At 44.8% G+C, this 26,994-nt stretch overlaps 1 protein-coding gene across 1 annotated transcript; it reads right to left on the bottom strand.

The window, feature by feature from the left end:
- Positions 1–2,382: 2,382 nt before the first annotated feature.
- On the bottom strand, positions 2,383–16,712 carry LOC131091521 (Na(+)/citrate cotransporter-like). The gene is made up of 14 exons (XM_058037638.1): positions 16,057–16,712; positions 13,847–13,951; positions 12,642–12,749; positions 12,015–12,143; positions 11,151–11,287; positions 10,520–10,734; positions 9,051–9,222; positions 7,792–7,914; positions 7,044–7,256; positions 6,438–6,559; positions 6,051–6,169; positions 4,753–4,914; positions 3,632–3,769; positions 2,383–2,888 (listed from the first exon to the last, which is right to left on the bottom strand). The coding sequence occupies exons 1-14, from the start codon at positions 16,060–16,062 to the stop codon at positions 2,760–2,762; spliced, it is 1,878 nt and encodes a 625-aa protein (XP_057893621.1). The 5' UTR covers positions 16,063–16,712; the 3' UTR covers positions 2,383–2,759.
- Positions 16,713–26,994: the final 10,282 nt, after the last annotated feature.

Below are 26,994 nucleotides of genomic sequence, written 5' to 3'. Positions count from 1 at the left end.
ATAATCCTTTACTCTGAAATGAATGAGACAGTTTGTAGGGTATGCCACCTGATTTGGTCCCACCTAAACATTCTTCAGAGATGCAAACTTGAGTTATCACTTAGCTGATTAAAGAAGAGAAACCACTGATATTCAGGTCTGAAGACACTAAAAGTGGTGTCCAAATCTCTGCTTTGCATTATTCACTAGAGCCTGTACCTTCTGGGATCTTACTAGGGCACCGCTGTGCTACAGTGGAAGCTAATGCAGAAACAAGTGGTCCACTATGCTACACAGGAGGGGAGACAGTTCTAGTAAGTTTTTATTTGCCAGGCACCCATTCAAATTAAATATGAATCAATCACAGGATGTCATACGAGTGTCTCAAAAAGAAACTGCTATTAACGGTACAGAGAGGTGACACATCCAATAATTCACAGTTACAATAAACTCAACACTCTTTATTACCCCACAGGCACACTGCCCTGGCCCAGCACTCCTGACCATGAATCACCCTGTGTGACCATTGATGAAAATAGCATTTGCTTCCTGTCAGTCCAGCAACAGAGTGAAGCTCTTCACTGGCTGAGGCGAGGGCAATCTCTCCCCTTCAAGAACCTTTCAGAACATTCTTTTCTGCAAACAGGACACTGAAGTGTCTGTCCTACAGCTTTTAGCTGGAACTGGTTTTAGAGGAGTTCTGGTCTGCATGAACTGAGAATGCCAAGCTCAGTATCATCTACCATGCAAGCTCCTCTGTATCTTGTCAGACAGAGCAGAGCGAGCACCATGTATCTGGCAAAAGTAACGTGTTCTCACACTGTGAAGTCCATCAGAAAGGAAGTCCCTTTCTCAAATGCATTTAGATACCTAGAGATGCAAATCAGCATTAAATGGTGACTGCCAAAGGAAAGAACGTGCTCAACTGTTCCTGGTCTCACTTTCTTCAAAAAATACTGTCATAAGTTTCAGGTGATGACAAATGCCTGTGAGCAATATCTCATCTGGCAATTCCTGGCACTAGAACTGGCCTCTTCCTTAGAGAGACTCTGCAAGTGGAAGTGTGTTTATCCACATACTCCACCATTCCCTGGAAGAAGTGTGAGGCTGCACTACCTGCAGCCATCTGGGAAGACAGCGAGCCATTGGTGGCTCTTGGGAACAACATTCAGTGCATAGTTTATGGTGCTTACCACCATGAAAGAGCATAAAAGATAAAGGCATGGAAATAAATTCTTAAAGCAGTTTTCTGCTCAAAAAAGCACCTGGTCATTTTGTGGATAAATATTTCCCTCACTTCTAGATAAAAATGTATTTTTCCAGTTCCATTAAGAAAATTCACAGAATTTAATAACAGAACTACTGAATATCCTAAACACAATACTATCTTCTACACAGAATTCTATAATTCTAAAACTTAACACCTTGCACCCATTATCATGAGGTGGGAAATCACTATGGCTGCAGAATTTTACCTTATGTCCTCACAACCCCTTGGCGAGGTAGATAGGTTCCATACCATCTTCTTCAGGAGAGGAAATAAGCACAAAGAGGTGAACTGACTTGCACGGGGATACATGGCAAGTCTGGAAGCAAATCCCAGGTCATACCCACAGATCTTTCCACTGTAAGACGCTGCTTTACCTCCCACCCACTTCCATCCCCAGGGCTGAAGGGAAAGCATCCATGTACCACCGACAAAATACACCCAGACCAACATCAATCATTCTGTAGACGACTTCTGCAACAGAAATGGCATAATTAGGCTGCAAACTGCTTTTCTTACAAGACATGAATTCCAAAGTACACAGGACAACTCCCACTGCTGTCAGCCAGCACAAGCACTAAAATCTGGGCCCCTACACTTTTCCCAGGTCATCAGTTAGAGCCTTCCTCACGTCTTGACTTCACTCAGAAACTCCAGAGTTAATTAATAAGGCACATCAGGGGCTAATTCAGGAACTTCTGCAATAGATGTCAAGTCCCAAGGGCCACTGGTCACTTCCAGGCTGGCACTCGGAAAACACTAGTTGGCATGTGAAATCACACCTGTGACTGAGGGAAAGGCTCCCTGCTCTCTAATTGCCACAGTGCAAGAAACACAGAGCCAGCCTTAGGGCATCGTTGTCTGAGATATCAGCTGAATCATGACCATCATGGAATTACATTAACCCTCAATAAAGGTGTCAAAATGCAGGGAGATTTAGGAGTGAAAAAAGGCAAGAGAAAGTGTGTTGGATGTTGACTTGGAAGGATCCACCACATGGTTGAGGCCCACCTAAAACATCACATAGCACCACATGGCATACCCCTTCTTCACTAGACAAGTGACAACAGGGATTTCTCTGTACAGTTGCTGACTTGTAGATATAAGGAATAAGTAAGGAATGTTCAGCCCCTGCCTGAGTGCAATATTCAATGCTAATGATATACAAGTACATACCAGTGATATAATAGTTCAAACCATTTGATACAACAGCCTCCTCTCTCTTCATTGAAAGTTTGATAAATCCTAATCCTTGACCTTGATTGGAGGTACAATGGATCACTTGAACATACTTATGATCCTGACAGAGAGGTTGTATAATTGCAAGCACTTTTGGCTCCAGCACAACTGGAGTAAGATTGGGTTGGTTCAAACTTGAACTGCTGTGTGACTGCTGGAAGGCAGCAAACACCCAACACTGGATCTGAAGTGGTGATGAGACTTTATACAGGACTGTGGGCAACAGGGAGTACTGAGGGTACTTTCCTAGTTCAACACACGAATTCTTCACAGCTCACTGATTTCTTGTGCTGTTTGCCCAGGCTGGGAATGTGTCCAGCTGAAACATAGGCCTTCCCCACGTGTTGATGGCCAGGGAGACACAGCAGACTCCAATGATGTTCAACACTAGTCCAGATTTAACCTGTGAGGAAAAAAATCCAAACCAACAATAACCAAACACCAGCACAGCAAACTGCAGCAAGACCTACTTGTACATCCACAAGAAAGATGGTCAAATAAATCACAGAAATACCACTGTATCCACTGCCTTCTGCCCTTGCTTAGGTGGAGACACCAGGGAACACACTGTGCAAAGTCTTTGAGCGCTTTGCTATGTATATAACCAGTCGAGGAACTTTAAAGCATGTGTAACACGTCGCTCTTATTAGTCAGAGAACAGCTTATGCCCTCTTCAAGTATCCAGTTAGAAAACCAGTAATGTTTGTGTGTTCCGCCCAAAACCTGCCCTGTGTGGTCTGGCAGAAAATCAGAGGACCAGAGCCAAGGGCTACTGATTGCTACCTTCTGCTTTCAGCTCCAGTGGAGACAAGGCTTTAGACACTTGCCAAAGCCCCAGAACACTGCAGGGCATGCCTGGACTTTAACCCTTCACGTTTCAGAGACTTATGACTGGTCAGTTTTTCATTTCACTTGGGCCAATCTGTATGTCTGCCAAAGCCCATGAGAGAAGTACTGTTACTTCAGAGATGCAAATTTTTATCACAATATTAACAATGCAGAAGAGAGTGGCATAGAGTTGCAGTTACAGCCCACAACAGCTTCCTGGTACTTTGGAAATACTATGCAAAGAAAATTAAATTCTCGCCATATTTCAGGAAGAAAGCAATGGAGAATTTCAGATAAGAGAGGAGGCAATTATCTTACCATATCCAAAACACGGATGTGGCCGTAAGAAAACACTATTGCATTTGGTGGTGTTGCAACAGGTAGCATGAAGGCAAATGAAGCACTGAGAGTACCAGGCAGCATAACATACAAAGGGTGGATCCTGATAGATTCAGCCTGCAATGAAATGGAGAGAATATCACTCTGGGGGTGTTTGAAAAGAAAAGCATAAAGGATCAATCTACCCCAGACCAATGAGATACACAGACTTATTTTGTTGCCTCATACTACATCACCAAAATAATTAACAAACATTGTATTCTGAAATCCACATGTGCTTAAAGATAACTTGCTGCTGTTTCCTGTCCTATGATACTTAAAAACAAGGCTTGATTCTTTCTTGTTGTTTGTTTTGCTCTACGGCATAATTTAGATTTCTGGTCAAAAATATCCAGCAATCATTTCTTTGACCTCGGACCACCCCTTTTCCAGGAATGGGAATTATAATTACTAGGCACGTGGAGTGACACTCTTAGACTTTACATAAATTCTGTGGCACTCAAAGCTTAAGTGCCAATTTAAGTCATTAATAGCTCAGTACCTTGACTGGGGTAATTTTGCTTTGAGGAAATAGTCTAGAATAAAGTGTTTGTCCTTTTCTAATTAAAGAACAAAGTAATCTATTTTTCTCTTTATGCCACAGTTTTGATTCTGCTCAGAAAAGGCAGCAAAACTTATCAGGTTTTCCTCCTTAAGTTTTAAAATTGTTCTGCGTTCCTATGAGAAATTGCACATTCCTAATAATCAGGCCGACCACTTTGAGTATTTTAGCACAAAATGTGAAGATGAGTAATTCAGAGGCACCATCAGAAAGTGCTGGATTTTGTTTTGGTTTGGGTTTTGTGTGTGTGTGTTTTTCCAGTTCTAAGTCGATGGTTCAAAATGACCAGAAGTAACTGATGTTTGCTGAACTGTATGGAAAAAGTGACTGTCACTTCACCCTCTCCAGGGTCAAGGCACACACCTTACAGAAGGCATGACCTGGCTTCCTTTTAAGTACAATGGAGCAACATCCAAGACAATAATTACAATATTGCTTTGCCACGCAGTTTAACTCTGATCCTCCAGCTGACAGGGTAACAGGACAGAAGCAATCTTACCAGGGATGAAAAGACAGGCAGGAAGAGGGTAGCTGTGGCCGTGTTACTGGTGCATTCAGTGCAGACAGCTGTAATAAAGGAGATCACTGATGCAATGGCCCATGGTGGGATCGATCCCAGTGGTGTCATCTGACGACCTATCCAAGCTGAGAGCCCAGAGTTCTGCAAGAAAGAAAGTGGTTCAGAACCCCTGACTCACAAACAGGAAGCCATGTTATGGTCAACATTCCTGACAAATAATACTAAAGGACTCCAGAATTATACAAACACCATCCAGGAAAGTACAATTATCTGTCACAAAAACTAAAAAAAATTCCTTGCCAACTGGACATCACACTGAATCCCACTGTTCTGATTCTTCCAGAAACCAAATACTTGCTCACACACAGGTTACAAAATTATTGGTTTCCTTGCTGAATAAGAAAATTTTTCTGAGGTCATTGCAAATACTTAGTGTATGGCCCAGAAGCTTCTTGGCACATTTTTCTAAGGTTTCTGAAGGTTATGATTCTGTATGGATGCTCTATTTTAGGAACACAGGCAGTAGTTGATACAAACAGGTTACAAAATCTGACTTGATAGTGTTTAATGCTCTGGAACTTTAATAATCTATGTATGTTGTAGGTGGATGAATGTCAGGGCCAGAGCTTTAACTTGCCCCATGGTTTAAACCTAATTAGTCACAAAACTCAGATGTGAACATGACTTTCCCCAAAATATCGCACTACTGACAGCTAATGCTTGCTTTGATTTAGATGCATTTAGCAGTGATGAAAGAAACAATGTGGTTCACCTCAGGATTCCTTCCTGTTTTGGGAATTTAGCTGCCTTTTCTGTGAATTTATAAACACAGCATCAACCCAGGATTTTCTTTCCAACCACTTCAGCAGTGGTTTTGCTGTAAGTCTGAAGATATAAAATCCTCAAACAAACCTCAAATGGTACTGAAAATCTGGCAGGTGCTATCTATATTTCTACTTTTCTAGTCAGGGCTGGGATTGGGATGATTACAGAATTAAGAAAGGATGCTTTTCTGGACTGTCCAGACAGCGAAGATCCCAACCTACTTGGGAGTCTCCAAGAGGTAAGATAAATTAAAGAAACTTTGAAGAACAAAAATTCCTGAAGAAGACTCACAAGCATTCACCTCTCCTTGGTTTTTGCTAATTTAGATCTCCCTTCAGATCTGAACTTTGCTACTGGGTTTGGCTTTGGGTGCATGCCCAGTAATACAGGACTAGATAACAAACCAGGGAATTTTGCCTTTGAGTCAGAGAAAAACAGATGTCAGGACATACTGCGCTTGCATCAGCCAAAGCAAAACCTCCTCCCAGCAGCAGCACAATGTTCCAGGGCATCTTCCTTTGAACCACATTCCATTCTAGCAGCGGGGGTGAAAAAAATTGCTTTTTCTTATCTGAAGTGAGAAATAAAGAACATGTTTTAGGAGAGCGAAGACACTTTATCTTCTGTTCTGCAAGATACTGGTGGGCAGATGCACAGCATTGAGAAATCTGCACAGGGCGAGGGTAACACACACGGACACGGACTGTGCCCCAGCGCTGCCCCACAAGGGAGGCAGGTGAGATGCTCTAAAGAACTGCATGCAAATCCAGTGCATGTTTCTGCCTTGTTGGCTGAGCGGGTTAGATGTTTCACAGTACTACAGTCCCTCTTTTAAATACCTTCTTCAGTCTGTTCAGAGTCAGACGTGCTTGTATTCCAGCCTATGCATTTGGGCTTATGAGCAGGAAGGACAAACAGTAACAGGGCAACAAACATAGCAGGAACAGAATCAGTGATATACCTAATGGAGAAAAGAGAATACAGGTTAGAAAATGGACACCTTTCTCCGAGAAAAAGGGCTGTATTCCAGCATTCCAGTCACTGACTTTGCCATCCCATTTGGGGCTTGAGCAAAATAGGACATCAGCTGATGTCTGACGTCTCTCAGATCTGCCATAATTTAAACACAATAATAAAAGAAACAAGCTACAATACACATTAATAAATAGAATCCTGGATGACAACTCATCCCTCCTGGAGCAGGGTTCTTTCTCTGCGCTGAAGCCAAGATTCAACAGTTGTATCTCATAGACAGACATCTAAAGAAATGGCCTGAATGATTGATTGGTAGTGTCATGTACAAGCCATTGTATCAAGCCCAGCAAACATGTGAAGTCAGGTAAAGTTGGAATTAATGATCCCACATTCAAAATGGAATGTATGAACAAGGGAATCTGATTAATAACCAAGTGGGTAAAAGATGGAAAAAAAACCTAAATACTTACTTTTCTCCTCCTTTGAAGAGTATGCTAGCCCAGCCTTTTATAAAGCCTGGGTTTCTGGAAAACCACAAGAGCACCAGCAATATAAACAAAAGGAGGACATTTATTTCAGCATAAGACATAGGGCCTAGCTTCTTCATTTCTGCCTTCAGCACACTGTATGCAGCTTTTTCTTTGTCAGTTTTCTGTGTCCCACAGCCCCAGTTTTGTTTTATGCTTTGAAAAAAGGGAAAAAAAAATACTGTAAGTACGAACATATTAGAGGGATCTAGCATCCTTATCACTCTGCAGCTGCCCCTCTTGGCGACAGACACAGACAACAGCACAGGCCATAAATAAAGAAACTACAACAGTGCCAAAGTATTTTGTGGGGACACACCAGTTCTCACAGAAGAATGTGGTCTATCAAAGGATGGCAATTTGGAGTAACCCAGGATGAAAAAGACAGGATTGAATCAATGGCTGCAAACCAGCTATGACAGATCTCCCAGGGCTGAAATTCACAGGCGAGAGATTGAAAAATAAAAAGGCAATTTTGTCTGAAGATTAGGAATGTATATGGCTTTTGCCTTAATATACCTCCCATGAACACAAAAGGTTTCCAGACCTCAAAATTTTTGTGAAATGGACCTGCTCTCTGCTACAAAATTAATAACTTATCACTGCATTTGTTTTAGCCAGATGTCTCAGAAAGCAGATCTGCACTAACTTACTGAGGGGTTTACACAATATCATGTAGATAAATACTCACTTGAGTCCCATGAAGGAGCACTGTAACCAAAGCCAAGCTAGTGTCAACATCAGGACCATGTTTGGGAATGAAAATCCAAACCAGGAAGCAAAGTCCACAATATCATTACTGTCAGGGTATAACCTGTAAAGAAATTATTTTCCGTATGAATGTCAAAACATTTAGCAATCTAGTCCCCCTCTAAAATGTGCTACAGACAATTATGCATGTAATCTACGACAACCATTACGAGCAATCGTAGGTAACATCCACAGCCTAATTTAAGACATGAAAGAAGGCAGCCTGATTTCAGAGCAGAACTTAAATGATTGTCAGTTTTCCCTATGTTTTAATTTGATGCATACAGGAGCTCATGTTGATACTTTAGGTCTCAGTCAGACAAGCGTGGCTGAAAGATCTCCCATTCATTCTAGACATTTTTTACTTCTAACACATCTGTTCATTTATCCCAAGAAAGGATAGTTTTTTCTTCCTCCCAAATCACTCTAGTAAGAGAACAAGAAATGTCTTCCCTGAAGTTAATGCCTGTACTTCTGCTGCCTTCAACAGATGAAAAAGTTGCTAGTTGGCTTGAAACAATGATGACAATGTTTTAAGAAAGGCAATTTTTGTTATTCTCTGTGCTTGCCAATAATGATTGGAGGAAAAATATCAATAGCAAACTTCCAGCTGGATGTTAAAACCAAGAGATAATGTAGCAGCTAAGGCTGAAGTACTTGCAACACAAGGAAGTAATGTTGGAAAAATTTCCACTGCAGATTGGGTTCCATGTAGATCAGTTCCCAGCCTCAGTTTAGCAATGACAGAACGACACAACTGCACAGTTTCCACAGCCACAGCATGGAGGAACAGTGTTACAGGAGGGGCCAAGTTCCTGCTAGCCCTCTTCAGTGTGCTTATGAGTAGAGTTAATCTACATTCTTCTGGTGCTTTTTACTGCAGTTCCTCTTCCGGATGTGCTGCATTTCAGTTGAAAAAGAGGACACAGAAGAACCAATATCGCATAATCAACCACTTGCATGTTGATTGCCAACAAGTATTTCCAATTTTCTCAGAAGACCTTAATTCCATCACATAGCTTCCTTTTAAAAGACGCTGAAGCAAAAAAAATGAGGCCAAATACTTCATACACATTTCTTAGTCTCAGTTCCTCAACTATTTGCTTGAAGTTCACAACTGAAATTGTCATCTTAGACCAGTCAATTGGTCACACAAACAGTATGACAGTGCAACTAAAAGAAGCAGCAAAAATTACTTACTGATTCATCTGGCCTTTCAGTACCACATTTGGTCCTGTTCCGGTAAGTGTTGCAGTTCCTCCAATGCTGGCAGCATAGCATACACAAAGTGTCATTCCCTTGCATATACTCTTCCGCCTTTTAGTTTCCTCAGAAGATTTGGGGTCATCAGTGACTTGTTCATTGCTTACACCTAGACAGAAAGAAAATTATTTGCCTCAGGTAAAGCTGGAAAGGCAGAGAGTTCAGGATAGGATCTGTAGGCTTAGTGCTTCCAGTTTGCATGTGCCATTTATTTTAATTACAAAACTCACAGATATCTACCTAAATACTTCAGACTAATATTCATGAGGAGCAGAAGAAAGAGGCTGATGGACTGATGGACGTGATCCAAGGATGCTTTTGCCCACATCAGTGCCACAACTCCTTTTCAGTAATGTCTTGTTTCACAGAGAGGCTCACCACCAGCCAAATATTGTAGTCACTGAAACCATTCCAATTCCACAGCGAGAACCCAACTAGCTTTAACAGATGTGAATACAGGCAGGAAAAAAAAACAACACTAAAACCCAAATCCTTGCTTGGCATTCTGTCAATTTACAATAACCACAAAACTTTACTGCTGTGTCCATTGTTCTCTGAGGTTAACACCCTAATCTTGAAGTCTGACTGGACTAATGGAGCAGGACAAAGAATTTATGGCAATTGCAACCAACTCAACAATATTAAAGGGTATTTTTTGCACACTCTTATTATCTTCACTACACTTGTAATCTGATCTTTAATCATACTTAATAATATAGCCCTGCGTAACAGCGCAGCAAAGCACTGAAATGAGAGGGTCCGAGTTTGTGCACATATTTAAAATGAAGTGTAACCTATTGTAGAACCACATCACTGGCACAGGACCTTGAGGAATCAAGCATCTGGGTAAGATCACACAAAAGAACAGTTTGTCTAATGTGAGTCAAATTACACCAGTTCCTCTTTTCCATGTGGCTTTTAAAGTAGTCCTCTTTCTTCTCCCTATCTCCACATACCATCTGGTCAATAAAGAGATATTTATTACCCTACAGCCAAAATAGATTGTGTTTACATAATTTTTTCAAATAGTCCTACATGGCCTAGAATCTGAATCCCCACTGATAATCACAAGATTTAGAAAGTGGGATGCTGGGGGTTTGGATGGCTATTTCCTACAGGATATGCTCTTCACTTCCCTAAACAGGCAGTTAAGTCTAGGGGAACTGGGAGGATGACTCCAGCTTGAAGGAAAGAACATAACAACTTGTCTGGGCTCTAGCACCAGCATACAAAATGGCAGCCATCAAAATTAAAAGCTATTTTGTAAAACCTAAATGTCATATATTTACAGGATTTCAGTCAGACTACCATCCTCTTTCCTTGGAAAGGGTACACAACACTCCTAGGTTGGGGAGCCGAGTGTAGCAAGTTCAGTAGCATCAGCTTATGGGTGAGCAGGCCCTTACCACTCACTGCAGTGGACCCTGATTTGCTCTTTTCCTCCAGCTCAATCGCTGTATTTGTTTGCCCAGTTGCTGGTTCCACCGTGGTCAACTCATGCTCTGTGATGTCCAATTCATCCAGGACAGCTTGGACAATGGGAACCATCATGGCAGTGGTGGCTGTGTTGCTTATCCACATTGACAAGAAGGCAGTGACTAACATAAATCCCAGCATCAGGCTGAAAAGAAAGACACAGAGGAGGGAGGAAGAAAGTGAACAGATGCTGCCAGGCTTTTTGTAGTCACTATAATTTGGAGAGCAAAGCCCAGGCAGGGATGTGTGCAGCCACTAGTACAGAGCAGGGCCAGACTCCCTTCTAGGACAGCTCTGCCACGTTCACTGAAGGAATCCCAGGGCTTAATTAAGTCTCTCATCATTTTGTCCCCAATGGTAAGCCTCTAAAATTTAGTCAGATGCTAGTTTTGGATAAAGCACAAATAAACTGCTCCTGTTGCTAGACTTCATTTCTGGATACTCTGCAAGTACAGCTAAATTGGCTCTTGCAGGATCCTCTCTCTGCTGACTGTTAAATACCATCCCTGGGCCTTTGCTAAACTAACAAGAGGTAAGAGAAAACCAATGTAATACTCTTACAGTGCAGGTTTCACCCCAAGAATCAGAAGGACCCTCAGTGCAATCCTTTTGTGAAGATTCCACTGCTCAACAGAAATTGCGACAATCAGCCCTCCAAAGAAGAGCATGACTGTGCTATTTAGGTACTGCAAGCACACCTGTAAGACAGAGAAGATAAATCAGGCCAAAATACTTGCTTCGTTAGTACAATTTGCTTACACCCTCTCAAATCCACGGACTGGAGCAGGCCCCAGCCAACACTAGAACAAGAGGCAGCTGCTGCCGGCAAGTTCCCTGCAGTTTCCTGAACCCTTGATCTCCTGTGTAACTGCTGACTTGCCTGCGCAGGAGCTCTCTGTGCATCATTGTGCAAAATGACACCAGTTTCCTAAAACGCAGCTAGGGGTTCAAAGTATGGAAGGTGCTGGAAATACTGAGCTCCAAAAGGGCTTTCTCAACAGCATCAGCAACCTGCCTTTACCGGCTTGCTGGGCAGTGGTGAACCTGGGTACAGATCCCGAACACAGCCGGTGCCTTGTGCCTCCAGCACAAACAGCACACCTGCCGGCACTACGGGGCAAACTCCCACAGGTTTGTCCTGTGCATTTTGACATCTCCCAGAAGAATGGCAGCTCTGCTTTCACTTCCCCTTTGTGCTTGGGAACACACAAACTGCTGGCACTAGTGGGATGCTCTCCAGCAGGACCCATGTCCAAAACAGATCCTCCCCTCTACCACCTCAAGCCCCCCACTGTTAACACTTCGGGCAAATGTCTACGTACTTCAGCATCTTCCCATATAATACAGACTTGTTGGCTAAATATTGATGAGGGATTAGAGCACTGGATTTCTCTGTATCAGACCTGGATTGCACAAGTTCCTTACTTTTTTAGAGGTCTGAACTCCAAGCAGAGGGAAAAATACCACTGGCATGAGGGAGGTGACAGACAGGGGGATCACTTCAGTGCACCAGTACACAGCCATGATAATGATGATATATGCACATCTGGCCTCCTGCAATAATAGAAGACACATTTAAGCATTAGAAACTGTTTTCAAAGGTAAGAAACACATTGGTAGCTCTTAAAAGGGGCTCACACGCTTAACAATTTTACGCCGGTGTAACTCCACTGAACGCAAAGGAGTTGTGCCGTTGCCATCCCTGGAGTAAGATGGATGAATCGGAAGACACGGCATTTGAAATCCTGACCAATTCGTACAGCACAACGCTGACAGCATCAGGATGGAGAATGTCACCAAGCAACGTGCTAGGAGTGCCAGACCCTCAGCAGAGAGCTGGAGGAAGCACTCCTGCCCTTCCGCCGACTCCACTCGCTAGGACATAATGCAGGACAATGCCAATGCCGGCCAGCTACGCCTGGGCTTGTCCTGGCCCAGAATGAATTGCCTCTAATTGTCACGGCGGGTTGGGTGCCGCCGGGAGGGCCCGGAGCCGGGCGGAGCGCGGTCACCCGGGGGCAGCAGGCCCGGAGCCGGGCTCTCTTCACCTACCTTCGTGGGCACGACGAGCGGCAGCGGCAGCAGCAGCAGCGGCGTGAGGAAGAGGATGGCGAAGGAGCGGTACCTCAGCAGGGGCTGCAGGCACGTCGGGGCCATGCTCTGTGGGGCGACACGGTCAGGGCGCGAGCGCGAGCAGCGCCCGCCGCCGCCGCCGCTTTAAGTACGGGGCGGGAGGGACGGGAGGGACCCGGCCGGGGGCGACACGTCCCGCCCGCCCCGCCGGGGCCGCCCCGGGCAGCGGCGCGGCTGAGCTCGGCAGCCAACGAGCCTCCGGAGCGGCCCGGCCCCGCTCCGACCGCCCTCCTGCCCTGCCGGGACCCCTCCCCCGCGGCCCCTCGGTGCCCCTCGAGGAGAGCGGCTCGGTGGCTGCGCGTCAGCCAGCGGCGCCGTCGGGACAGCGCGCAAGGAGCGCTCGCCCTGCTCCCAGAGCGCCGCAGAGGCGCCGGCACGCACAGGCTCCCGAGCGCGCAGGGACCCGGGGCTGCCGCCGCCCCTTTCGGAGCATCGCCCCCGCTCATTCGCACCGTGCTGGGGAAGGACTGAGCTCCTTCGGGGAAATGGAGAGTTAAAACCACCGTGGGGATCTCCCCAAAACAAAGGTCTGTGCAGGCATGCATGGCTGTGTTTTGCTATTGTTTTGAGAGGCATTGTGCCTCTGCATCTGGGTTAAAAATAACCCAGGAAGGTTAACTTGAAAGGTTATTTTTGACGTTGTTGACGTCAGTGACTTTGTCGACAGCGCAGCCTTGGAATCCAAAGGGACGGCCCTACTGATGGTGGCCAGCACGACCGAGTGAGCAGAAAGGGACAACTAGACAGAGGACAAACAAATAGTTGATATTTTAGGTTTCGCTTCTGGGACGACAACAGCCACCTGAAATTGAAGTCAGCATAAATCATATCTCAACAATTTGATCCTGCAATCTCTTAATACAGTCTTACCAAGCAGTTACTCACAGGAATAAAGAATTTCAGATTCCACAGCAAGTAATGAAGGAGCTCTGACTACAGCTTGCACTCTTTGTCCTCTGCTGACCAAAGGAACTTGAGTGACAGAAGTTCAAAACAAGACACTCCAATGTTACTTTTCATTTGTAAAAGCAGTGAATGCCCACTAAGAAAAAAAAGTAGCCAACCGGATCTGGACAGATTCCAAATCTTCAAACGTTTCGGAGCTGTCCCTCTGGGTAACTTACCAACACAGAGGAAACACACTTCACACCAGTGCAAAGTCTAGCAGAAAGTGGGGAATTGGCCAAAACTTGAATTCCTGTGGCCTGTCTCCAATGAAAAAATGGTTCCTAGTCAAAAAAAGAAAAAAGACTTGAAGCACTTAAACAAGAAAATGCAAAATGTTCATTCTAAAGGAGTTGTTCTAAGGTTAACTCTGATAGACCAGTAGACCAGTGCAAAGGTGATTTGTTGTCTTCTTGTTTCAATTAGATGCAGCGAAGAAAAAAAACCATAAAGACAAAAAATGTGTTGATACCTTTAGATGGACTAATCTTGTGAAAGGAGACTTGCGTGCTGTACCTGGGGATGAGACATGGGACTCCATGGGCAATTTGAACTAGCTAACTCATGGCTCAGTCCTTTTCTTTTAGTCAATACAGAAAAGGTAATCAATATTCCCTTACTGTGCAGAATTATTGCACACTGACCTTCATATAATTTGATTATGAACTTCCTTTTCACTGTGCCAAGGAGAGGACAGACAAAATTTTGGCTGCTTGCTTTACAGAACTGGTCTGACAGCTGGGTAGAAGGGAGCTGCAGAGAGCCTAAGCACTTGCAAAACATCCAGGATGAGTTTTAGGTGATCCAAAGAGCTTTCAAACAAAAACCTCCCACGGCCTGAAATTCAGCTCATGCTAACTGAGCACCAACTGCACATCTTAAAGGAAAAGGAATCCCTTCCTCTAGTCAGTATGGCTCTGAATGCAATAGCTTTAAACAGTGCTTTAGAAGCAGTGGGTAAAACCAGCTTTTGGTTGCAGACATCATTTAGAAGCAGGAGACTGTATCATCCTTAGGTACGCTAGTGTTGAATAATGTACTTGTCTTGTTTTTCTTGATAGTAAGTTTCAAATCAGTTTTCAAAGGAACTGAAATTTTTCAGTTACAAAGAGGCTTCGGCATGGGTGGTGATGTGAGGTGGAAGCAGGAGCTGAATCAGGTCTCTTGTACTTGAAATCCCTTTTCCTGGTTGCAAGATACCATTTTTTCCATTTGCTGTTCTGCTGCCCTAATAAACCCCGGTATTTTGAAGCATGTCAAGAATTAAGGGTTTGAGTAACAGAGCCAAGCCCATCTTGTGGCTCACTGCCACCAACCTTCCCTGGCCTTTGCAACGTTTCTCAGCTGGTGGCTCTAGGGTTCATTTGATTTAACTTGACAAAGAAAGCAGAACATTTTTCTGCTGTTCGTGAGCTGAATAGGTTCAATGAAGTGTTCAGTGAGCACTAGAGCCAGCTCAAGAGACTGGGCTAGTTATGGCTGGGCAAGGAACAGCTGTGGCAGGAACAACTGCAGCTTTCAAGACAGAAGATGCCTAGGTGACCTTGACAGCATTGTCAAACCACATGCAGAGTCTTGCAATCTTTCCTTTTATACTTCAGATACCAGCATCAATTATGTGAACCATGGCCAAGAGTTGCAGTTAGAAGTGGGACACTGCTGAAGGCTAGTTAAGAAAGGCTGACCTGTATTATTTCGTAGAGAAAGGGACTGAAAACCAATCCCACTCAGAAAGTAGAATTTCCAGGGTCAGTCCAGGTAGAAAAATTGCAAAATACAGATTTTTTTTATAGCTTAGTTTGTTCCTGAGAAGCTGCTTTTCTGATATATTGCACTCTCTACAAGGCAATCATCCCAGTTACTCCAGTTATTGGAGGATAGGAATGGTCTGTGAAAAGGTGGCTTTACAGGCAGAAGCTGGTTCATTTAATTACAGATAGACATATTTTCTGCTTCTAATTCAAATGCTGCCCAAGCACACAAGTACAGTTTACTTGTTCTAAACAGTCCATTTGACCTAGATTACTGCTACTCTCTCTCGAGACAGAAACTCCTCACATTCTTTTAAAAGTTCTTACATGTTGCATGCTCCATGCAACAGCCAGAGGTACAAAAGTTTTAACAAAATAAAATTAAACAAGGACTGTAAGTCGTATCATACTTGACATTGAGAAACAAAAATTAAAACAACTGACCCTGAGATATTCTAGGATGTAGCAGAAAAAGAATGTTTTCTACTTGGGCTTTTGAAAGTCATATTTAAAAAATAACCAGTTCAGAACTTACCTCTGTGTGATTTTTGCCTTCAAAAGGTGCCTAGAAGAGGTCCTGTATGGTAATGTTATGCACTGGAAGGTTTACGCAGAATTGAAATAGAAAGAGTTATTACCAGCATTCACTCCTTCATTGCTCTCCATTTTCCCTCCAGTCGGTCCTTCCCAGTTACTGCCAGCCCACTGTCCTGCTTCAGGAGTAGCTTTCAACTAAGTTCCCAGTGGAGCATCTGATATTTTTCCAGGAAAAGCTCTCAAGACTCTGAATGAACAGTCCTTTCGGCACAATCCCCGTGCCCAACAATGTTCTACATAAAAGCCCTCATTCTGAATTTTGAGTCAGTGGGATTTTCTCAGTCAGTTAATGTTGCTGATCAGTCTTTCTTGAGCTAGAATTGGTGTTTCCCATATAGTTTGTGCCCTAAAGCCCATTCAAATGCTGTGCAGGCTAATGACCGCAAAAGAAAATGATCCAAAAGAAAATCACATTAAAAATTTGTATCAGAATTGGCAGCTCTGTAACCTCTCCCTTAGCTGCCATCTCATTAACATACTTGTTCAAAAGCCTTTTCTCTGCTTCATTACATAATTTGTGTTACAAAATCCTGATAAACATTCATTATTCCCAGATCTAAATAATGGCTTACTGCACTTCCTTTTTCTTCTGCTTTCATTTTTCCCAGAGAAAAAGGGGGGACAGAAGGGGCTTGTTTAGATGGGAAGTGAACCACACCAATTTCTGAGAAACATCTGTGGCAGCTGTTGTCTATGACATTATGATACATTGTGCAAAAACTAGTGAATTATTCTTTCTGATACTCCTGCAAAGTGAAAGAATTATTATTAGTGCCCCTACTTGACGGACTAAGAAGGTTAGTTAATATTTTCTGCACCTCCTGTATCCCATTGTTCCACAGTGGGGAGGTCTGTCACATCCGAGACACTACTTGCATTGTAGAGCTATAAGGGATCAGTTGTAGCAGCAGGTACACAAACGCTCGACCTTCCTTCAGAAAGTCTTGAAACTTCTTGGCATTGAAAACATGAAGTTCTGTTAATTTTTCTCTCTAATTTATATATCTTCTGAAGTTACCTATTTTAAAGTGTATTGCTGAGGTCCAGGAGGAGACAGGACGTGCTGTTCCTGGGGCCTCTGTGCTGTCAGTCCATCACAATCACAGCAAAGTATCCCCAGGGAGGAAAGGCAGTGCTGGCTAATGCAGGTTGGAGATTTCTCCTGGAACGTACTTGGCTACCCCAAACGCTCCAAGGGCCACTGGGGAACCAGTGGGGCCTGGGCATCTGCTGAGCACGGCTGAGCAGCCCATGTGCGCCCAGGAATGAGAGGCTGAGGCCTGAGGAAGGGTTTCTCCCGGGTGGAGATGGAGGGAAAACACCTCCCATGAGCTGGCAGCTTTGGTACAAGGGAAGGAGCGCTGCCCCAGGGAGGCCAAGGTGCATTTGGGGGGGCCGAATACTACCATGACCATCCCTCCAGAGGCAAGGGGATGGCAGCATGTCCCTACCCTCCTGCTCACAACAAGCCAGCCCTGAGGCCCTGCAGCCAGGAGGGCTCTCTCATGCCATGCCTCCCTCCTCAGGGTGCCACAGGCTCCGTCTGCTCCTGGGCTGGAGCATGCCCGGGTGCTGGGGGGCAGAGGCCACACAGGGATGGGGTGGAGGAACCCTGCCACCTGCTGATGTAAATCAAACTTATATGGGAAAGAAGGAAACTGAGATCCCAGAGTTTCTCTAAGGATTAGCAAATTAATCTGTGTGTGGAACTGCCACTGAAAATCAAACCCCAATACTTGTCTGGCAATGCTGCTGTTTTTCCTTTAAAAAATGTTTTGGCTAAACAACTGTTTGGGGTGGAGTTACTGCAACAGAGCCTTTCAATTTCAGGGTTTTTTTCCTCTCTGCTCTTAGAAGAAGGGATATCCAGCAGAATAAAAAGAAAAATGTCAGGAGAGAGCAAGTTGTGCAAAAATCGGTAAGAGATCTTCACTCCTATAAAGTGGGGATTTCAAGAGTTTCTAGGATTTTCCTTAGTGCTATCTGGGTCTCCTGTAAGAGAGGCAGCAGAGGAAGAACCACAGGAGTATGCTAGCCATTGAGTAGGAAACAGGAGTATTTTGTATGCATTTCACATTCCCGAGTTCCTGCTCTTTTGCTGCTTTGATGTGCAGTGGTTTCTTTCACAGCCTTCTTCTGCATGTTCTCTCTTTTCAGAACACCACTGTGGGTGATTTTGCAGTATCTGGCAGAGAGAGGTGTCAGGGCATAGACAATGGCAAACCCAGCAGCTGCCTCAATTTCCCTCCATGACTGATGATTCTTTTTCCTTATATGTTTGCAATTAAGTGATGAAACATTCATCTCTTTGTTCCGGGTAATTGGCCACCTCTCATAGAAGAGAGAAAAATGAAAGGGGCCATGAGGATCATAGAACCTGGTGTGTTTTGAACAGTAGCAAGGCCATTGGACAAGCTCTGCAAAAGAAAGATGATTAGCTTTCCATCTCCCAGAAGACTACGTTCCTATCAACCCAGGGACTCCAATGCCACATGTTCCACATCACCTCAAGCTCTTAAAGACTCAGTCTTTTGACATGCTGGTGACCTGTGACTGTTGCAACATTCTGCTGCCACTTCCAACCCTTTGTAAATACGAGAAGTGACACACTGGCCTTGGCTTCCTACGTGCAAAGGGTATACTTACACAGTCACGACTGACCTCCCGAATGCCCAGGACCCTTTAGCAATGGGGAACAAAGGGGCACGGACCTCCTTACGGGTCCGAAGAAGATCCTGTTCCTGCAGAAATCGCAATATGCCTCTAATGTCCACCAGACACAACTGAAGGCCAACTGAGGCCAACAGAACTTAACAGAAGAAGGGCCCCCATTGGCTGGCTCAGCTGTGGCCCTGCTGCCCACACGTCCTATCACCCAATCAGCTTGCTGCTCATGGCCGTCCGCGCATTCCTCCAGCCAATCACAACCTCCCTCAACTGACCCTCTCCTCACTCCTAACTGCCTCACAGCCCCCAGCGACCTCCCCCGCTGCGTCTGGCCTGCAGCTGGGCCGTCCCTCAGGGCCTTCTGCTGAAGCTCGGCCCTAAAGATGGTGGGGTGGATTCACCTATGCAGGTGTGCAACATGGTTTTAGGTTCGCCATAGGAAGGGCTGGCTGGCTAGGTGCTGGGAATGCTGTGAGAGATGTTTGTGGACAGAAGACAAAGCTTCTTTTTGCTGAATGAGCAGCCACGGGCTGAGCCCTCTCAATTAGAAAACATTAAACCCTGCATTCCATGACTTCAGTGAACCACTGAGCCCAGGACCAGCACAAACACCTTCATCTCAGGAGATGGCAGAAACATCCAGGGATAACTAAGAGTTTTTGTGTCCTGAAATGCAAGTGAAAACGTATAAGAGTCCAATGGCGGAAAGTTAAGCGTGCAGGGAGAGTGGATGCTCATGGGACAGCAAACGGGCAGGAACAGGTGGGTAAAGCAATGATGCACACACCAGCCCTGTTACCCCATGAGCACTGCACAGTATCTTTGAGCTCCATCACAGGTTATTGTGAGGGCACATGGGGTCATACCTCGTACTGCAGCATCAAGGTTGCTGTGCCTGAAAAGGGCCGCAAAACTGCCTCAGGTCACAGGGCCGGGCTTTAGCGTTCCAGCCCTTCCGTTTGGAGTGGCGGGAAAACGTGGCCTACTAGAGAGGTGTTTCCTCCGCGAAGGCCCGTGGGGTGTTCAGCGCTCAGTGCTGCACCGGCACCGTGTGGCTGTGAGTGACACCGTGTGGCTGTGGGTGACACCGGCGCCGTGTGGCTGTGGGTGGCACCGGCACCGTGTGGCTGTGGGTGACACCGTGTGGCTGTGGGCGGCACCGGCGCCGTGTGGCTGTGGGCGGCACCGTGTGGCTGTGGGTGGCACCGGCACCGTGTGGCTGTGGGTGGCACCGGCACCGTGTGGCTGTGGGTGGCACAGCGTGGCTGTGAGTGGCACCGTGTGGCTGTGGGTGGCACCGTGTGGCTGTGAGTGACACCGTGTGGCTGTGGGTGACACCGGCGCCGTGTGGCTGTGGGTGGCACAGCGTGGTTGTGGGTGGCACCGTGTGGCTGTGGGTGACACCGGCGCCGTGTGGCTGTGGGTGGCACCGTGTGGCTGTGGGTGATACCGGCGCCGTGTGGCTGTGGGTGGCACCGTGTGGCTGTGGGTGACACCGTGTGGCTGTGGGTGGCACCGGCGCCGTGTGGCTGTGGGTGGCACCGTGTGGCTGTGCGTGGCACCCGCTCCCCCGCGGGGCCGCGGCTCGGGCTCGGGCGGGAGGAGAGCCGGGAGCAGCCTGACCAGCCCGGGGGCGGGACCGTTCGGTAATTCATAACGTCAAGTGCCAGCTAGGTCAAAGAAAACAGCATCTGGAAAAAGAGAGCAGCGAGCCAGGTGTCCATGGCCTGGAGCATTCTGCAGCCCCTCAGCATGCTCTGGTGTCTTGTCTGCAGGTGTACCAGCTGCCAGGAGTCTGTCTCAGTACCAAGAGAGCCTCCAAAACAAAACACATCTCTGATGGATCTTCAAAACACCTGTAAGCAATCTGTGTCTGTACTTCTCCCAGGGTGAGGAGATGGCTGTTACCATCTGATGCCACCCCAAATGTCACTCTGGGGCTGGATGTTCTGCGGAGCGTGGCGACCCTGCTCCCAAGCTCGCTGTATTCCCTGGGGACAAAGCAAGGCTCCTTGGTTTTGTGAGTGGCCTCTGTCTAAAGTGCCTGGTCCCGGTGGGAGGGCGAAGGGCCGGTTCATTTGCAGAGTGGCGGGATTGTATGAAAGCAGCAGTTCCCACACGTCTGCAAAGCTGAGGCCCAAGGTCCGTAAGGGATGCGGGTAACAGGGTACCACGAAGTTCAGGCTGAGAGAAAAGCAGCGTTTGTCGGTTTCCAAATTCCCAGGTGTGTTCGGTGTACCAATGCGCTCTCTTCGGTCACTAGATGGCAATAAAGACCCAACGTGCTCTTCCCCGGGCAGCTGGCGAGGATAGTAGAGCTCGGCCTGGATTTCCCCAGGAGATAGAACTGGAAGTTACTAGAGAAGACAAGAACGTAAGTGTGCTGTCGTTCTGCTCGGTAATGCGGATTTGTTTTGTTACTGTATGTTTCTTTTAAAAAATAGATGGGCTGTATTTTCCAAGCACAAAACCATTATCAGATTAAAAATATATTTCTGTGCAAGAAAAGGAAGCTCAGCCTTACCAGGATAGGTACTGAGAGGACATGGCATCATACTCCTGAAGCACTGCTGAAGTTTCAATTACTCTGGGATTTCAGTGTTTTACCTTGAAGCTTAAGACACATTTTTATACTTGGCAGGGACAGGATGCAATCCATTTCTGTATGGCCCTCCTTCCCTAGTAAATCTTTACCTACATGCCTCTCCATACAGTATTTTTTTAATCAATCCTTTCTTGTAGTGACAATTTTAACACCAGTCTCTGAGGCACCAGAATGAAGAACACCTTGTATTTCTCCCTTTCCTAGGTGCTATGTGCTTCTGACTGCTTCTTACTATGCTGTGTGTATATTAATTTTGTTCAAAGGTTAATCTCATTTGAAGGCAGGATTTTTGTGTATATACAAAACATTGCAAAGCCAGCTGGCATATCCTACTCCCAAACACTGTTGTGATTCAAAAGCACTGTTATGGGAAGCAGACGGAACTAAATGAGGAAATTAAACTGACAATATACCCTGCAGTGAGCTGATGGGGAGAAGCTGAATGACCTATTTTTGAATTTGCCCACTGCTGCTTCTCAGTGGTTCTGTTGCAAAAGACAATGCAGGATCTCATTGTCTTACTGTTGTCTTCTGTGAGCGTGGATTTTCAATAATCCAGAGGGTAAAAGTCATCTGTTGAGCCAACACAAGGCCCCCACACCACCTCAGCACGTTAAAACAAACAGCATGTATTTTATGAGCCATACTCAACTATGTAACTTGCGTAGTACCTCGTAACTGACATCTCTTCATTTGCTGCTGAAGGTCTTTCGGGGTGTCTTCAGTTGAGTCACATTGGCATAAAATTTGGCAGAAACTTGAGCTCAAGTCCTTTTTTGATTATTTAGAAAAAACCCTGCAAAAAGTAAACTATTAGATAGATGACCAGGACCATCTTCTCCTATGGTATATGAACACATGTCCCTGAAAATCAGAAGGAAATGCAGTAAAAGTGCAAGTAACAAGCAGGGGAGAGTGAGTGGACTGAGGTAGGCAGAAATGTCTCCAAGGGATGGCAAACCTTGCAGAGGCAGCAGAATAGAGCAAATTCATCCCTGTGTTGTGGAAACTGCATAAATAGTGGGGACTCTGTTGTCCGCCACATTCTAAAATATAGAACAGAAGGGGCAAATAATAGTTACATTGGAGCTCCAAATTAGAAGCCTAAAGAATGGAGACATGGCTTAAATCACCATAAGATTACTCTGAACTCCTTTTTTAAAATCTACCTACATGAGAGAGAGAAAAAAAAAAGAAAAGAAACTGTAGAAAAATGAGAACTGGAGCCCATTCTTGATTTCAGAACTGACCTAAATGACTTTAATCTCTGCAAGCAAACGTGCTTCACAGATACCTGCAAGTACTGCTGCTACCCTGCACACAGCATTTTACTGTCAGGCAATTATAAGCTACAACTGTGATGCCACTTCAGCTGCAGTGTTTGCCCTTTTAATTTTCTCTGTTGCTATGGCAGCAACAAATGATTGCGATCACTGCTGTTTATATTGCAGTCCAAGCCACATCAATAGAAATCTTGGAAACTAAACACTAAAAATCTGACTTAACTGTGTAATGCGTGTGTTGTTGTACATAATAGGTTGTTTGCAATAACCAGGATTCTTCAAAATCATTTTTCCTGTAGCATTTGGAAAATTCCTGTAACTAATGGTTGTGAAAAAATAATTTGCATTTAATGTGTGCTTACTCAGTGCTCTTAAGGTAGCTGGACAAGATTTCTTTCAGACTGTTTCCTATATCATTGAAAACAAATATTTTAATGGCCTTTCTGGTGTTGAAGAAAGGCTACTTTATCTTTTTGGCTACTTTATCTTTTTGGCGCACTGTATTAATCGTGGTAGTACATTAGGTCTGAAATAATAAATCTTTTAAAAGGTACTTCAGTACTTTCTCTCACATTGTTTTGACCATTTAGACTGTCCAGCTGGGGCCTCTGCTGGAGCACTGCTCCCAGCCCACCCCAGCATCAGCCAGACAGACAGCAGAGCTCATTTCCTGGGACAGGGAGGAGTGTCCCCTGTAGCCCCTGCACCTGCCGTGCCCTGAGTGCGCTCCTGCATCTGCCCTGCAGGTGTCGGATGCCCAGCACAGCGAGCTGCAGGGCTGCGACTCCTTTGCTGGGTGATGGGACACTTCCTAGGCAAAGTTCAGTCTCTGTGGGAGAGTCCAGGAAGGCAGTTTGCTCTTTAAATGACCCCAATGCACATTGGATATATTGAAGAAAAAAGCCATTTCCTCATGACTAAATCTCATTAAAAAAGCAATTTTCCAATCAATTACAATGCAATTTAGCTGCTAACTGTTTAATTATCAAAAAAGAGGCTATTTTGTTCTCTCTTCTTGTATTTATGAGCCATGCTTTAAAATTTCATCTTCAGAGTTTTGTATGGAGGAATGTGACTGCTCTATTGATGCAATTATAGTAAAATTACAACTGTCACTTCAATGTATTGTATTAATTCAAGGAAATATTGTTTGCACAGAAGCTTTTGAAATAGGAGAATCATTGATTTATACAAGAGCTTGAATCTTTATTGATATTTTCATGCACTATGAAAAATGCATTATCTTATGTGGATTTTATTAGGGGACTATTGGGATTATTTTGTTTGTTTACTTTTATTTTCTTAATCTTGTGTAAGAATTTTACTTACACAGAAACTAGGGCAAGGTTCCTCTTGAAAAAAGGACTTGTGTCTCTGGAGAGGCTGAAAAGGGACATTGCAAGGGTGGTTCATGGGAGCTGGGATATGGGCCTGTTTGTGACATCCTGTCTGGCAGTGAGCACCTTGGTGGAGCACACAGGGCTCTGTTTTGAAAACAGGAAAACACTCAAGTAGCAGGGCTGACAAATCTTGCAATTTTTATTTAAAATCTTGCAGTGCTTGCTGTTTCTCCTTAAAGCTCCAGTCCCCAGAGTTTTCTGAGAGGAAGAAGAGATCAGAGACATGTGGGGGTGGGAGGGCTCCTAATTAGGAGGTAATTAAATAGTCATTTCTCCAAGATGTCATGGGCATTAAAATGGAGTTTAATGGTGGCAGTGACTGGATGCCTACTTTTTGTTCCCCCTTCTCTCACAACTTTCAGATTATTGCAGATAATTTGTTACATAAAACTCCTACACCAGTCAAGACCCCCATCACTGCTCCTTGGCATGTCATGATCACTTTGCTCATGTTTGTGTGCCTTTGTGCATGTCTGGTCAGTTTTAAAATTATAGTGCAGAAATAATACCAGATATGATAATTATTAATCTGCTCTTTATGTAATAAAATTTTCAAAAGCCTCTAATTGTTTTAGGATTAAATTATCAGTTCACAGCTCTGGGACTTCACAAATCTCACTATTACACACTTAGGGAAAAAAAAGCAGCTTTTGTGAGGAATGTCTGTTTTCCTTTCTTGCACATGTCCGTGTGGCTGTTGTTTATTTACGATATGTCTGTGTCTGGAAGGTTCTGTTTATGAGCACAGTGGTATGGCACAGATAATTATTTATTGATCTAGCTCAAATGATTAACGATTCAGCTTTAACAATTCTGTTCTATTACTGTGCATATAGAGCATTGAAGTAATTAAAGCAGTTTGATTGCCCAGGTGCAGCACAGCCTGTGCACTGAAGGAGCCCTGTGCTGACTGCAGAGCACTGAGTTGGAAAAGGCACATACAGCTTTCAAAGGGAACTTTGGGGGCATGTTCCCTCACGAAACTCTACTGATGGAGTTTAAATATTGACTGGAAAGACAGAATTGCTGGTCACAATGCTCTACAGGCTTATTCTCAGTTTTCCAGTTTCAGGGAGTGAGTAATCCTCTTTGTGTGAGTGGATGAGTCCTGTGTGCAGCACCAGGATGAAGCGGCTGCAAGATCTGAGTGCAGTCACCAGAATGTTTGCTGTGGAGCTGAAAGGGACAGCTGCGAGAGCTGCCCGTGTCTCTGAGTGAGAAGAGAGCTGTGGTTTGCAGGTTATTCTAGCTGAATGATGAGAACCACCCCGTAAGCCTCTGCTCTGGCAGGGCCTGGCCGGGGCCAGGCAGAAGCCCTGTGTTCCCCATGGTGCTGAGGATTGCACAGGGGCCATTGGCCTCTTCTGCCATCACTACTGGGGGAGCTGTGCTGGGATTGTGGGGTGCTGGGGAGGGTATTGCACTCCACACCAGCACCAGGCACCAAAAGTAATTTTTAACTTCATCTTATGCTGTTTCTGAGGAGTAGAAACAAATTTGGAAGGTGAAATGAGTCCAGCAAATGGATTTTCCCTGTGAAATGTGACTTTTATCTCTGCTAAGCCTACCTATTTAGATTATAAAGCTGAGGATTTAAATGGTTTGTTCCAGTTTCTCTGCTACCAAATACCTGTTTAAATAAAAGGTTTGCTAAATGATTCATATAAATATTATTCAATAATTGATAAACTTTGTAATAAGCATTGAAGCCTAACCCAGTGAAACTCCAAGTGCCTTTATGTTCTTTATTAGCTAATTCTGTTGAGTAAAGTACTGTTTCTGCATGCAAGTTTTTGTGTTGGTTGTTTGTAGTTTTTTGGTTTTTTTTTAAATTGTTTGATGTTTTTCTGTTTATTTGCTTTCCTTGTCCCCTTTCAATTGGCCTCACAGGAAGCAGGGATTAGTGATTTGGCATCAGTAACAAGAAAAGCCATGACTCAGAAGAGGCACCAAGCTTACCTGGTCTCAGCACAGGCACAGCTCAAGGGCCCTGTTTGGACCAACTTGCCTCTAAAACTGCAGGAGTCAGCCCATAGGTGAAGTGTCTCTTTGGGTCATTGAATAAAAGGGGCAGAGGTGTTTCTGTGTGTTGGAGGATGTCAGCTCAGCTTGGCTCCGTGGGGAGGCAGTCCTTGACAGCTCCTCTCCATCTCCCTGCCCCGTGGCTCTGCATTAGGGGTCAGAGGGGCTCCTGATGCAGTTCCAGTCCCTGCATTACAGCTGATCTCTGCATCGGTGTTCAGGAAAGCTGGAGCAGCTCCAGCTCAATTTGAGGTCACTATGCATATTTTAAAAAACATTAGATCTCCTGCAGATGTTTTCATTCAAAGACAAATTGGCTTTCATCTGCTATGGAGGAATAAGGAATGACAATTTAAGGCCAATTCTGAATGAAGGCCTTCAAGTAAGCATCTTGTGCATCCTTTTCACGTTTTTTAAAGATTTGTGTCTGGCTTCCCAGCTGGCCAGGTGCTGGGAGTCTTGGGGGTCTAGAGGCACAGCAGTAGCTGTAACTCACCTCTGTTACTGGTGTATTGAAAGCCTGCTCTGCAAGAATGCACAAGCAATTGATTTGGATGATAAATTGGTTTTCCAGTATGAAGTCATCACTACAAAAAGAAAGTCACAGAATACTTAGGGTTGGAAAATGGGTCTGAAGAACTGAGAGGAATGCAAGAGGCAAGAAGGAGAGAGCCGGGTTGTGGCTTTTGTACTGGGCTCAAAAAAGAGAGCAACTATTTCTGGTTCTATTGCTAGAAATTCTCAGCAAGGACTGTGATGCTTGGCAGCACTTTGAAAAAAACAAAAGCCAAAAAAAGGTGTAGGGAGTAAACCCTTTCAAGCTATAACATTTCTCTGGGACAGAACAGAGAGCCATTGAATTTCCAGATTTGGTGATGTACACTGGGGTAGACAGGCATGTGAATGGCAAGTAGAGGTATGTGTATATAAGTATATCAATTTGCATATATTTTTTGAGTTAAAATGATGGATTTTTAGAAGAGTCAATTATTAGCCAAAATT

The sequence above is a fragment of the Melospiza georgiana genome, chromosome 19 (genome assembly GCF_028018845.1).
Source record: "Melospiza georgiana isolate bMelGeo1 chromosome 19, bMelGeo1.pri, whole genome shotgun sequence".
Classification (NCBI taxonomy): Eukaryota; Metazoa; Chordata; class Aves; order Passeriformes; family Passerellidae; genus Melospiza; species Melospiza georgiana.
The sequence above is the reverse complement of the archived record's forward strand: the minus strand, read 5'-3'. Positions and strand labels throughout refer to the sequence as shown.

Bases quoted from the DNA above. Each gene is read 5' to 3' on its own strand.
- LOC131091521 (XM_058037638.1), bottom strand. The intron at 6,170-6,437 runs GTATTTAAAAGA...TTCTCACTTCAG, and splicing joins CTCTGAACAGACTGAAGAAG to ATAAGAAAAAGCAATTTTTT. The intron at 4,915-6,050 runs GTATGTCCTGAC...TCTTTCTTGCAG, and splicing joins CTTTGGCTGATGCAAGCGCA to AACTCTGGGCTCTCAGCTTG.